Source organism: Nicrophorus vespilloides, unplaced genomic scaffold (assembly GCF_001412225.1).
Source record: "Nicrophorus vespilloides isolate i.1.1-1 unplaced genomic scaffold, Nicve_v1.0, whole genome shotgun sequence".
Taxonomy (NCBI): Eukaryota; Metazoa; Arthropoda; class Insecta; order Coleoptera; family Silphidae; genus Nicrophorus; species Nicrophorus vespilloides.
The window spans coordinates 96,169-111,487 of NW_017100090.1; the positions used below are offsets into that span (position 1 = coordinate 96,169).

The window sequence follows — 15,319 nt, forward strand, 5'->3', positions numbered from 1 at the left end:
TTCCATTCGATTACTAAGGTGGTTGATGTTGTTGTTATTGTTGTTGCTTCTGCTGTTGTTAATGCTGCTGATAATATTGTTGTTGGTGCTGTTATATGGTTGCACTTCAGGATCTGCTGAGCAGAGGCCTTAATAAATCCAATTAAATAGCAAATAATAATCCAATAAAGTCCCACACAATAGCGTGGTCGATTATATTCGGTCCGTTCGTTGTGAATGAAAGTAAGAGATATATCCTCCGCCTCCTCGAGATCCTTTTCAACGTTCGCAAGACGAAGGCAGTTCGCGTTCCGCTTTATGTGAACAAGGTGCACGAAATACGCGTGAAAACGAAACCAACTGGAAGTGCTTTAGTTTTGTTGTCCTTCCAAAGTGTCACAGGACATGCCAACGAGTTGCGCCGATCAGAATACGGATGGCGAGGATCACTTAGATACAGGTAATCCCATTTACACATAAATCTCAATTTAAATCTGACAATACTGAAATCTCTATGATCACTTAGCTTTTATTAATTATATATAAAATTAAGAGAAACTACTTAGATTACCACTTTATATCATCTCAAATGTTATTCCATTATGATGAAGATAATTTTTTACTATTAATACCACTCAGAATATAAAGAAATAACTTAGTAATTAGTCAGATAGAAATAAATCCTCGTAACTACAATTCCATTAATTATATTCAATTAAAAGTAAAATGTTCATAAATAATTCTAATAAAATTAAGTTCAAGTTCAAAATCTTAATTTTTAAATAGATTACATAATCACTAGATTTTTAAATTATTTTAGAATTCCTTTAATAAATGAAATACAAACAACTTCTTTTTTTCAATAACTTATCAAATTGTTTGGTTGAGCAATTTGCTTGAGAACTTGTCTATTACATATTAATCACTGATAGACCTAAAAGAATAAATACATACAAATTAAATTTTCTTTAAAACATGTATAGAAGATTTCAAAGAAAACGTAAGAATAAATTAATTTCAATATATCTTTTACAATAACTTATTTTAAAGTAACATCTAACGAACTCTCTCTATCACTGAAAATAAATTACTTATTTAAATTTTAATCAATTCTCTAAGTAAATTATATATTTCGTTGAATATTTTATTTGTTTATATTTTATACAAATATATTAATACTGGATTAGAGTTGCATAATGAACACCCAATTTTGTAATACATGTTGCTTAACACGTAGACATACACATTGCTATTCAGTGCTAATGGCTAGAAATTGCTTTAGATTGCAATGCATAAATGCTATGTATCTTACAATTTCGTGACTGAGTAATTAGGTCTCTTATGAATGAAAGTGCGAGAAGTATCCTGCGGCTCATTTATTTACAATTATAATTAATAATAAATAGTTGACTTTTCAATATAAAATTGGATTTTTGTTATTTAAAATCTACTTTTAAAGATCATCATAAAAATTTCAAAGTCAATGTCTTCACAGTAGTTAATATTGATTGATACTTCTAAGATGATTCTATTTGTAGCAGTGTGGGTGTATTATTATATAGTGAAACCTTGATTTTGGAACAATTCGGTTTCCGAATATAGAACCACACAAAAATTCATCTATTTCTGAATACAATTTTGATTTTCAGTAATTAGGTACAGGTGAATTTAATGGTTTCGGTTTTCGAACAACAACCTTTAGGAATTAATTATGTTCGACAATACTTTTAAATTGATACATTCACAATACATCTTAGTTAACTACATTAGCTGTTTAATGAATGTATTTTCCTTTTGTAACTTCGTAATCCTTTTCAGAATTCTGAAATAAAGCTTTATGGTGAAACATTGATTTTGGAACAAAATACGAACATAGTGACAAAACACAAAAAATCATCTATTTTTTAACAGAATTTTGATTTTCAGTAATTAAGTATGGTGAGTTTAATGGTTTCGGTTTTCGAAGAACTTTTAGGAATTTTTTATGTTCGACAATACTTTTAAATTTATACATTCACAATACATCTTAGTTAAATACATAGGTGTCTTATGAAGAAAGTATCTTCTTCATGTATCTTCGTGATCCTTTTCAGAATTCTAAAATTAAGCTTTCTGGTGAAAATATTCAGGAAATTCGCGTCCATGGACTTTCAGGAACTGTAGCCTTTCAAACTGTCACAGGCAATATAAAACAGTTGTAGAAGACCACTTCCAGCAAGTTAATCGCACCTCCAAATACCTGTTGCACGTGGCCCATCTCATAATGAAGGATTAATTAATTCCAATGAGCTTGTAATAACAATGGGAGCCGCTCTTACAAAAGGGCTTTTTCATTCTTAATTCGGCCCCCGGACGGGGCAACGTTATTAGTCGTTTTGTAATTACGTCCCGATCCTCCTTCCCCCTTCCGATCCGACCGCTCTTTAAACACACGCCGTTGCGTAACTCCTCTTTAATTGTTTATTGGCCCATTATTCACGTCGCTTCACCTTAATGGATTTTCTCACAGCGCGTATTTTCGTTTGCAGCAGTTCACTAGACTAGAGAAGAGAATTAAGAATAAAGAAAAAAAAAACAAGCATATACCACTTTCTTGCCGCACCGCGAAGAATTCCTCTCCTAATTTCACATCGTTGTTGCACTCTTATTAATCTTACCTTGGAAACCTCACCCGAACCGTCTCATCCTCCGGTCCATTGCGCAATTTGAATAATTCTGTGATTCGGAATTCTGGACGCTTCAGTTTTGGTGTGATCCGAAAATGGTAAATGGACGTTCGTGTTTCTGCTCTTGTCGAAGTCATGCAATATTTATAAAGCTATAAACTTAACACTTTTATAAAGCGTTTCCTCGTTTTCTTTGTATATATTTTTTTTTCTTTCGACGTCTTGTTCTTTTCTTCACTACACGCATCATCGAGAATCACGCTGAAAAGGTTAATTTGAATATAATTTTAAACATGAATTTATTCATTCACTTACTTTAAGTATTCAACAACAACTTCTGAACACCCATTATACATACATTAACTAAATGATTTTCACTCTGACATGATCAGATTATTTTTCAATATTTATAAAATTGTTGTAATTAAATATATTAAACATTATTTTTCAGTATTTACATATTTTCATGAACTAACAAGGATGAAATAAAATAATGTTATTATTATTCCTAGCTGTAAATTTATATGAATATTTTAATATTTAACACTTTTTTTATGCAAAAGTATAGCAGTGATTAAGAAATAAATCATTAAAGAAAACTTCAAAATTATCTAATTAGCGTTTTTAGGAATTCAAATTATATTTATTTTGTATTATTCAAATATTTTATAAATTTATCATCACCAACATCACATTTTTCGTCACATAATAAAAAAGTTTTGAATTAATACTTTCCAATTTCTCTTTAATAAAGTGAAAATATAATAAATGTTTTACAATACATAATACAAATACATAATCATGTTAAAAAAGGTACAGTAGAACCTCGCTTAACGAGTATTTCGCTAAACGAGTAAAATTAATTGTAAGAAAAATGACTCGCTTAACGACCGACGTTTCGCATAACGATGAGAAGAGATTACGCGCATCCTACATCATTTTTAAAAATTGTGATATGTTTCACTCTACGAGTAAAAATCCGGAAGCTTTCATTCGTAGACTAACAGATTTTGTTCGTTAAACTGTTCTCAGTATTCTTCTGCAAAAACGTTGCGAAAGTTTTAATTCCAAGATTTTCATTTCTTGTCTTTATAAATTTTCTTATAAAAGTATAGAAGTTTTTGAATTCTTTGGTAGTTATTTTGTGACTGGAATAATTTGGATGTAAACAAATGATTCGTCAAGGTCGATTCGAGTGAAAGAAAAAAACAGTGTTTCAGCTGTAATATCTTCTTTCACTGCCGCTTTCTCTTCGTCTTTCATAACAAAAAAAAAGTCTTCATTTATAAATTCTTCATAAAGATCACCAGTTATATTACTTGCAGAAATCAAGCCAATTAAAATTTAAAAAATAAGTGAATCTAGTTTTCTTTATATTTGTAAAAAAAATTAAGTTAAAATGATTTGTTTCGAAACGGAATATATTTTTGATATAATTTTTTTAATTCTATTAAATTTAATACTAAAACAGAGTTTTTAAATATGTGTTATTTCCTTAATTTTGTTTCCGTTCTTTAGGATTTGTCACCAATAAGCGGCTGCCCCGATTAATCGGTGTCCCAATTAAGCGGAATCGAGTGTACATACAAAAATTAAATGCACTATAAGAGACAATTAAAATTGGATTTGTTTTGAAATTTCTAACCGTTCTATCGTAAATCCGCACTGATCGAAGCCATATTATGCGATTGAAATATTACGTTTACCTATAACTTTACATACATGACACATTGTGTAGTTGTAGCTGTATAACCTGACAGCTACAACTGTCAGTAGACTAGCATAATCTATAGTAGTTTATACTCTTGACAAACATGTATGTCTGTTGTTACTTATAGTGCAGATGCAGCATAATAATATAAATGCATTTTCGTTGCAATAATTTTCTAATAAAAGAAAAATATAGAGAAAGAAGCATTATAAAATCATTTATGATTTAAGTTGCTCTTGTCTAAGAATGACTGAGCATATCTTTTAGTAACCATTGGTGCATTATAGCCAGTCACGGTGCAGGCCATTAGACATCAATGGAAGGCTTAATCTTCAATTTGGCGTTTATATCTGGAAGTTACCAAACGACTGTAATCTCCTCGAAAGGATCACAGGATTATTAATAATAAAGTTATAAGTTTTATACGCAATAATGAGAATAAATTAAAGAAGAAACAAGAGGAACATTACACGTAATCCTACACTGACATTCGTTCACATTTCCACCTAATCGTTGAATCAAATGGACGAGTATTATATTCTCTTTAATTAAAAATTCATATTTTTCCTTAAATCACCAGTTTTACTGGCGCAGATCGTTCGAGGTAGATAAAGCTGTATTAACTGAATTGCCGTTCGGCTCGAATTCATAATACATATATAAATATATCCGTTTCGGCCGGGGGCGCAACTCGGGAGGCTTAGAATTATTCGGCGGTAAATCATACTAATAATCAAATTATGTAATATTATGCTAAATCCTCCGGCCGCCGCGGCTCGAGCCAATATTGAATGGCTTTAATTTATATATTTATGTTTATGGTAATCGACGATCGATGTTTGATTTAATCCAGAATTAAGACCTTAAATCATTCTACCTGTCGTTCCGTTTTCGTAGTTCGTTTTTTTTTTCAATTTATTTTCTTGTCGATACTAACGCAATTGGTTTTAATTAATTTTATTAATTATGCAAATCGTCATTTGCAATTCGAAATTAAATGCACGCGCATTTTCTCTTTCACGCAGATTTCATCGCATAGGAAAATTCCAATCTATGCGTTGATTAAACAGATTTCAAAAATCTGCCAATGTTGCCAAGTTTAAAAGTTTTTCAGTAAATTTAATAGATTAGTAGTGACATATGACACATTTAACATGTGTACCAATTACTATTGGTAGTCCAATGACACTAAAAATATGTGTAAAATTAATGAATTTTTCAATATTTATTTACAATAATAATAATAGATAAAAAAGTTTTATTTGAATAATTAAAATAGGTTTTTCCAAAATATTGTGAAAAAAAAGCTTTCATATCCAAATACTTATTATAGATTTATGAAATACAAAGTGAAGCATATTTGAACTATTGGTAACAATGTTTACACCAGACTTTAGTATTTAATTATTTCTCTGAACATTTGTAATTTTATTGCATCAAGTTTGAAAAAATTTTCAATTTTTTATTTACAATATTGTATTTTACATTTTGAACAAAAATTATTTTTTGTAAATTATCTTCCTTGAAAGAAATTACAGATTGTATTTCTGAAATACAGATTGTCTTTCTGTAGTTTTTTTTATCTTTTTTCATTTGTGCATGTATATTATTTTTACGTAACATCTGCGTGAAGGAGACTGCATAATAAAAATTGCATGTGCTTCGTGAATAAAACGACTTTCGTTCGCGCTTCGCAATTACGGATAAACCGTTTTATAATGTGGAAGAAATAACGATTGGAAATAGAAAATAAAATTGAAGAATTGCAGTTAATAAATAAACACGCCAATTCCGGTTTACATAAGCTGAGATAAAACATTAAATTATATTTGATTAAGCCGTTTATCAGCTGCACGCTCGTCTGTTGTCGCCGTGAAATTGCACATATTAGGAGGCTTATTCAATCCTGGTTGTATTTCCACATTAGGTTTAAATGCATGGATCTTCCTACTATTGATTTTAGTAGTTTGAATAATTAAAATTTATTTCAACAATTTATTCAAACTTCAAGAATATTTTCAAATTACAATTCGTACATAGTAATAACTCCTTTTTTAACAAATATGGAATATCATTTCTTTGCATTACCATATGAAAATCTGATACAAGGGGATTGGTTATATCATTATAGTAAGCTTACACTAAACCATGGGTTTATGTAACGTATTTATCTCAGATTTATATAAAGATATACAATTGGGGAGAGAGCGCACAAAATAAACTCAATTTACTTGAATATATGTATACAGTACGAAAGAGATCGAAGCAGAATAAACATATGGAAAACAGGTACGGCTGCCTCGAAAGGCTCCATTTGTTGGTTCTCTCGCACTACACGTTCCTTTTGTCTACCTGTGCGTGACGTAAGTTTAATAAAATTTACATCGGCAGTTACGGGAATTATGAATATCATTTGCATCGGCGAAGAGAACCGATTTATTGTAATTACCGTTTTGTGTCGCGGTAATAAGAGAAATGCAATTTCGCAATTTCGCGTCGCTCGAGCTGCATTTCATTTCCAGAAATCAACTGGATTTATAGCGGCGCACCTTGCGTAACTCGAACGTTTCAATAAATATATACAATGCGCATACTCGAATTAGCACAAAATGTCTTATAAAAAATATAAAATTCGCATATAATACGCAACCAAAACTATTCAATGTTGTATTTTTGATTATATAAAAAAAAGGTTAATTAATATAAGATAGAGAAATGCTAAATATGAGCAGTTAAAGAGTAAAACCCATTTTGCGGCCTTAAATAGAGGGTGCGTATTATATACGAGATTTTACGGATCATAATAAACATTTTTACTTGTTATGGGTTTTTCTTTTTCTCCGGTTATTCGTGTCTTTCTTTAATATTTTTTTCATATTTTTGTATGCGATTATAACACGCATCCCCTTTTTTATGTACCAAAATTTGGATCATAACCCAAAATTGGGTTTCGTTAAATTTTTAATGGGTCGGAAAATAACAGCTGTCATTATGTGTCAAAGCGAGGAAATGATGAAAACAAATATGTTAGGACGCGCGGCAAAAAAAGGTTGAGATACGCTGCTTTACATTTTACGTTATATAATAATCACATTTTTTCATTCTTTCGAACTCTTTTTTAGGTTGTTTGTGTCTTTCTTCGTTGTACTTTGTATTTTTATCTCAGTCTAATTCTGTCGGAATTAACCCTCGTCATCTCGACTGACCAGAAAAGAAAGCTTTCTTTTCCGAGTCGCAACCTGATAGGGGGTCTCTGAGGGAAGAACGTTATTACCGAAAGGAATGCGTCGCATCTTCGTCCGTTGATGGACGTTACATTCTGTCCTAACCGAAATGGATCGGTCACATCACCATCATCTCACCTGAGATAAAATTTACCTCTTTTACTATTTATTGCGCTTCTCGGAGACGCTTTGGTCAAGGAGGATGGAAACTTCCTGTTGCGGTCCAACAGCTAATTTCAGTGGAGGAGTCGTGCGTGTCGACAGGAAGCCCAACGCTGACCAGAAAAGATGATGATGCTGATGCATCATAAAGCCGAGGCTGCAATAAGAAACTGAATATGCGATAACCTTAATATTCTAAGAAATCTATATTTGTGCAATCGGTAGCTCTTCTCAGCTGCCTTCATCCGAGGCGCGAATGGCTTCGAAAATCTTGCAAATTGATCTTTGCTGACTAATTACAAAAGCAAGCATAATATCGTCGGCGCAGACTAATTAACAGTGCACTCGTCCCATTTAACCTGCCGCTAACGAGTTTAATGATGCGCTTTACATTCCAAAGCCATTACTAATCCACAATAACTCCGAACGCAGCTAACGGCTCTGCGAATTTCCCAGATAACACTCGCATATTCCTGCGTCGACGAAATCTGCTGATATCTCCTGCTGCAGACACCACGAATGCATTCCGCACCTTCGGAACCTGATCTCATTCGCTTGCAATTATGTCACACCGCTCCGACGCTGCTGTGACATTGTCCTAATGACAAATCGCTCGGCGGCATCTGGCAAATTGACCACTTGATTTAAACGAAACAAGTTCAAGTTCCAAACTGTTTACAATCTTCTTCGTTTCTTTTGGAACCAAATCAAAGCCAATTATTTCAATTATCTTCAGGTAATTTTATAACAAATTACGTACAATTTTGTCATCTTCTCAACCATCTTTTATTTTTAACAAGGTATAATCACATATAATGAATTAATTCAAATTTAATTTAATTCAATAAACATTTCATATAATATTTATTATCAATATATATAAAGTATTAAATACTATTAATGTTTGCTTATAATGTCTACATAACAATATATTATATAAAGTAACTAGGTATAAGTTAAGTACAGAAGGCCGGTATTTCATGAAATACTAACTTTATAGTAAGATTTATATAAAACTTAAAACATTTTTTTTAATCAATTAAAAATTCTCGTAAAACTTCATCAAATCTTATAAGATTTTAAACAATTTTAATTTAAATATAATTCATTATAGATTTAAATTTTATGAATAAATAAATAAACTTTGAGATGATTTAATGATTTTAAGTAAATTCAATTGCAAATGATTGAAATTTGCTACATAAAATTTAATTATTTTTACAAAACTTATCTTCTAACAGTTTTAATTTTTTTAGACTTTTAGTAAATGTAATTTAGTTAAATTGTCAATTTAAGACTATTTAAATAATAGAGGGTTATACGAAGTACTAATTTGAAAGTCTCTTAAATGAAATTTTTAAGGTATTTTTTGAACTCCATGCAAATAAACTACAAAAATGTCAATGGCTAGATCTTATTATATCGTAATATAATAACTAAGCAAATAAAAATAGCTGTATCTAGCATTTTCTTCGTTATTTAATTATTTGAATAATATTCATTTCTTACTAACTTTCTGAAATTTCTTTTTTTTTTCTATATAGCTAGTTCAAAAGATCATGTAACATAATCTGTTGATGGATTTGATTTGAGCCGATGATGACCAATCGAAAAAAGTAATCAATTAGACTAGTGCTCTTTCGAATCCGCATTGGAAAGGTCGACTAATTAAATTAAATTAACCAAACTGAAATTAGTGGGCTAATACTTCATAATCCCCGAATCATCAATCATAAAGGAAACGATCGGCTATCAGATGAAAGATTGGATTCCGAGATCGGTATCTTTTAATTGGTGGTAAAAATACCACCAACTCAATAATGGGTTAATCAATTTACAACAGAACAAAAAAAAATACAGAAAACGATCATTATAAATCGAATCGTGCAGGAAACGTTTGCGTCTAATTAATGAAAATACTTGAGTTTAATTATTTAATTGTTTTAACTTTTTTTTTATTAAATAAACTTTTCTTTTGCGCATTTTCTATTAGAAAATGTCATAGTTATTTATAGTCTTGGAATAATTACAACTATAATTGTTAGTTGAAAAAAGTATTAGAAAATGTCAATTTAAAATTGAAATTATATTTTCATTACATCAATTACAATACCTCGCATAGTGCGGGTAATTGGTTCCTCGTAATATCTCAAACTGTTTGAAACTGGATTAATCGAGGAATTAAATAGAACAAAACTAAATTGTACTAAAACATTATGCATACAAAAATAATTTTGAGTAGTAATTTATTTTAGAATTTGCTTGTATCTTTTAGTTTTTTTTTGAAATCCGGACTGATCGAAGCACTGTTAGTGAAGTATTATTATATATTAATATATTTCTTATCCTTTTTTTAACAAATCTAGGTAGATATAAAAATTTGGACACAAAATCTAAATAAGCCTTTTACAATGTTTGTTAATATTTTTTCAATAAACGTTATTATATAATAAAAGTACAATAATTTACGATTGAGTTCGTCTTTTTAGTCAATGCATATGCATAAAAGAGACTCGTAAAAGTATGCACAACATGCACCAAAAGAAATAACCTTCATTTGTATCAACTTTCTTCGCTGAAAACATTAAGTGATTCCAGAAATGCATGGACTCGTGAACATGTCGAAATATGCAGAACATTAATTTTTATATTTAAAAAAAACAATACAAAATTGTGTCCCTCTTCAAAAAAAAAATAATTACGTAACATTATCATTTCCCGCCTCGACATTCATTCCGCTCGGCTTATATTCACTGAATCATAAATTAAAGTCATAAAGTAAAACAATGTTCCATGCACATAAACTCCACAAAACTCCATAAACAAACACAAAAAAATATATCACAGCGTTTTTCTCCCCACTTGTGTCATGGTCAAAATGTATCATAAGCAATCTATCATTTCGCTCGTGCGAAAACATAAATTAACTCGTGTCGATAATGAATCACGCTTTATAAATATACAATTTTAATGACGAACCTGTCTTTAACGTCGTTGTTACATTTGTATTTTGTATCCTCGATCTCTCGTGCGTTCCATTCGTGCGATTGCGATTTAAATTCCTCGCATAAACTGGCCATTTAAACCGTAATGAAAATTGCAGCCGTAAAAAGAAGTCATGCTTTGTTTTCAAATTGCCATCTCCTACTCTGACATTAAACACCGCTAATTTCCATGCCCTAACCTTGGCCGTTTAACTATCCGTAATCTTGTTTCCTCCAAATCTGCTCTTTTTTTATGTGTTTTGGATGGCGGAAAGATACACTTTTACATAGATTATCTTTAGTTAAATCTATAATTAGTGTTTTCGAACTTTTATAATTATCTCAGGTTAAATCATGTTAGGAACAGATTTTTAACAGTTACGAAATAAATATTAAATATAAGATTTATGGTTTATTATAATGTTTCTATTCTATGATGGGATTAGATCTCAGCAAAATACGATCACAAAATTATAATACTCCTAAACCTTAATCTGTATCAAAAGTTTTATTATGTGTAAATTCAAATTATACAAAAATATTTTTTTCAATCCAATTTTACTCCAATTACAAATTGATACATATGTTCAAATTTATTCATAATCACTCTAAAATAAATTTGTCACGTGTAACAACTGAATAAAATATATGTTGCTTGCAAAAGTACAAATAAGTATATTTAGTTTCTGAATTAGTCCAGTTTCAAACAGTCCGGGATATTATCAGAATGCAGTAAAATATGATTAATTTCAATTGTAAAATACTCATATTGTATTTAATGTCCGATTTACTTTTCATTGAATAAAGCAACGTCACAGACACACATTTAATTACAAGCTGCACTGAAAATACAATTATATTGCTGTAGTGCAAACAAAAAGAAAGGTTTTCAATGGCTGATGAAATTATCGATTGTACTGAATAAAGTGAAACTGGGAATTGGCTTGAAGTACTTAGGGCTAATTACGAGAACGTGATAGATGTAATTTTGAATGCACTTAAGCCGGTGGACTTGATTGGCCTCTTCCTCGCCTTTTGTCGGCGATGAAAGGAAATCCGATTAGTTGGCGTTGAAAGAAGCATTGTGATGTGATTAAAAGAGAATGCACGGAAGGTAGGAAGTTGATTAAGAGGTGTCAAGAGGGGACAAGAAACAATGTTGTGCGTATGCCGTGCGATGGGTATCTCGGTGAGCGATGAAAATTGATGATTTTCGTTCCATCTGGTTTTGTGCGAAAGGCCATTGAAGGTCTGGTTTGGTCTGGTCTGTTAGCATTATGTTGCCCTGTTGCAATGGTCGTCGAGGAGAGATGTGTGTGGGTTCATCCCACACGGAGTTAGCCTCTTAACATTTTCGCGATGCCAAATGGAACAAAGAAGACAAACCACACACACTAATAAAACAAGAAGGAAAAAGACGGAATGAAATAAGAAGAGGAAGAAATGGAAGGAATAAAAATAAGCGAAGCTGCATGCTTGTGCAAGAGAGGCTGGAAGGAGATCACGAAAAACGGTTTGCGGTTGAAATTCGACGTAGGTATAAAAGTGAAAGCCGGTCGAGATACTCGATTTGCATTCTTTTAATATGCAAAATTTGCACTGATTAAACACTAAACTTTACGACTTCAGACGATACTTAACAAAAAAATAAACGTGTCTTCGCGATTTCATTCAGAAGAATATATTTACCTGTTTCCAAAACGAAAATTGAAATATTTTAATAGATAAGTTCATTCATCCTATTTCTTGAATCTTATTAAGAAAAATTAACAATCAAAAATTTAACTTTTGGTCTATAAAACAAAGTATAGCTATACCTCACATATTTTTTATTTTAAGATTAAAATTTTATTGTGTTTGAAATTTTCAAACATGACTGATCGAATCCGGACTACAAAATTGAAACGAAACATTTTTTAATTAATTGTAAATATGGAAAAGTGATTAAACAATATAGCAAACACTGGAATGCCAAATTTATGTATCATCAATTTGAGGCAAAAATGAGTAAGATGCAAATTTGCAGCGTGTTATGACTAAACCATACCAAATATTGATATTTATATAGTTGAATGAACATTCTTGAATGAAATCATCATACTTCCTGGAATGTATATAGCTGCACTATGTTTTTTTTATTTAGAAAGTTTAATTATATTCGTAATAAAGACATTTATTAGAATACAATGAAACTATACCACAAGTATTATGTAGTTCTCTATTAAAAATGATGTTTAAGATATTTACAAATGTTATTATGAATAAAAATGCTACAAGACGGCAATCTCTTTTTTAAGAAATCATCAATATAGATATTATAGAATCATTATCATCTATAATGTAATGATATTGAGATATGATTCATTTCTACAGAAATTATGAAATTAGTGTTCACCTTTCTAAGAAAAATTCAAGTGATTAATTTATATAAATAACAAAATTATTATATATCTGTTATGTATATCTGGTAATATGATGTAGATAACGTTTGTAATTACATTTATAAAAATTGTATTGGATACTTGTAAAAACAAGTAGTTTATAGACATTCTTAATTAACACATTATTACTTTTTATATAATTTTCTATGCACATTTTCTATTCTTTGGAAAATATTAATAATTTTATGATAATCATAGAATCTTACTATCGTATTTATGTGTATGATTAAATGAATTGTAAATTTTATTGTAAATAAGGAAATATTGTACATGATTTTAAAAGAAAAAAGTAGATGTGGAAATATTCAATTATACCAGAATTTAATAATTGAAATATTGATTGAAATTGTAAATAGTTAATACATGCAAATTGGAAGGATGTGCATGACTGAACCGTAACAAATATCGGTATTTAAGCATTTTAAAGGATATACTTGACCTGAATTGGACGCAAACACGATATTTCCCGAAATTCCATAACGCAGTTACGTAAAGTGTGGGCAATTTCCTCATCATATCGTTTAGGTGTGAATTGAGTTTAACTGAAAAATCGCCGGTCGGCGCTTTCACAAGTTTCCGCCTTTATGAACAAACCATTGTCGGAAAGTCCTTCTGAGAAGTAAGTCCCCCTGAGCGGTTGGACCATCAAGATCCATGGTCCGCAGGAATCGCAGTGCGAAACATTTCGAAGATCGAAATGAATGAACGAACTGTCCGTGTTGTGTAATGCGTGCATAATGAGTTTCCTTGAAAACTATTTATATTGATGTGTCGCCCGTTCGCACTCGGTGTGCGCGCCGTTTCCTACACCCATGCACCGTGCGTCCTCCTCCATTTCCATCCGTGATCCCGTGTGGGACATGCCATGGGTTCGCGTAAAAATGCCCGACCTCCCACGGCTTCCCTCCTCAAACAATTGGTGACGAATTGAATATACTACATACATACATACTTAACCAAGGCGCATTCTGAGTCGCCTTCTTCATCGCATCGGTTTCTATCTATTGCGTTTTGCCCCGTTAAAGTCACCTGGAAGAAGAGGTTTAATAAACCTCTTGGCGAGCGGTAGAACCGGATGATGATGAGTCCATGTAAGGCACGTTTCACCTCCGGACCGGTCTCTTAAATTAAAAAAAGAGCAAAAGAAAACCGGTGCGAAAAGAACAGAAAAAACGGCATGTCTGCTCTTGTATGATTGTGTGTGTGTCCGTCCGTGCGTGTGTATCTGTATACGTATGTTCCGAGTTTATATATAGACACGAGCAACGAAACAATGAAGAGCACGTAGACGAGATGTTATTATCTCGATTTTCCCAAAACAGAGGTGGAAAATTTATTATTTTCATTCCACCCCGGTTTGCGGTGGTAAAGGAAGATGAAGCCTCAAAAAAAACCACTCCCTCGTAAAACAGGTGTCTTTGTCACTTGTCCGATCGCATTGTCCATCAAAGAAGATAACCATCTTCTGTGGGGGGTGGGACGACAATGGTTTTGTGAACCCTCTTGAGCAACGCACGCGAACTCTCGAAGAGGGGACCTTTCCTTTTCCATTTCACGCCTCATTTACGTCCACAGAAACCCGAAGAGTTTCGTGGGACTTCGCGATCGAGATGGATACTTTCGAGTCTGGGAATGCGTTATCCGAATGGAGAAATAAAGGATAAACCTAGGAGATGGAGAGGAGAGGACGGAAGCGAAGGGTATTAAGGACAAAAACCTCCCCAGACTGGAATTCTCCGGCGCCGGAGGAATCTAATTGGGGGCCCTCCAATTCTCCGTCCTCTGTGTGGGAACGATTTTTCTATCCGAAATGCACGTCGCACGCCGTCGTAAAAATTTTAATTACAAATCCGCCGTAAAAGCCAAAGCTTAATTGAATATTGCATGAATATATATATACTTATAAATCTGCACATACATATATATTGAGAGATTTCGATTAAAAACGATTATTACTGGTTTGGCGAAACAAAATGCACTCGTCTCGGATTTATCAGGGACCCAACTATTACCGTCGACGATCATAAATGGCACTTTTACAGCCCACGACTGTTTTCCAATTTTATTTTCTCCCACCCCTGCATATCCACTGCATAAAACGCGAATATAATATGTGAGAAACACCCTCGTGACTTTTGATAAGCGTTTATTA

The 15,319-nt window shown here is 31.9% G+C and overlaps 1 protein-coding gene across 1 annotated transcript in view; it reads left to right on the plus strand.

The window, feature by feature from the left end:
- The first annotated feature begins 288 nt into the window (after window positions 1-288).
- LOC108567573 (protein TANC2) overlaps window positions 289-15,319 on the plus strand; it is a 60,246-nt gene continuing 45,215 nt past the window's right edge. The window contains exon 1 of the mRNA XM_017928120.1: window positions 289-439. Within this exon, the coding sequence (XP_017783609.1) occupies window positions 385-439 (55 nt within the window). The 5' untranslated portion in view covers window positions 289-384. The remainder of the gene's footprint in view (window positions 440-15,319) is intronic.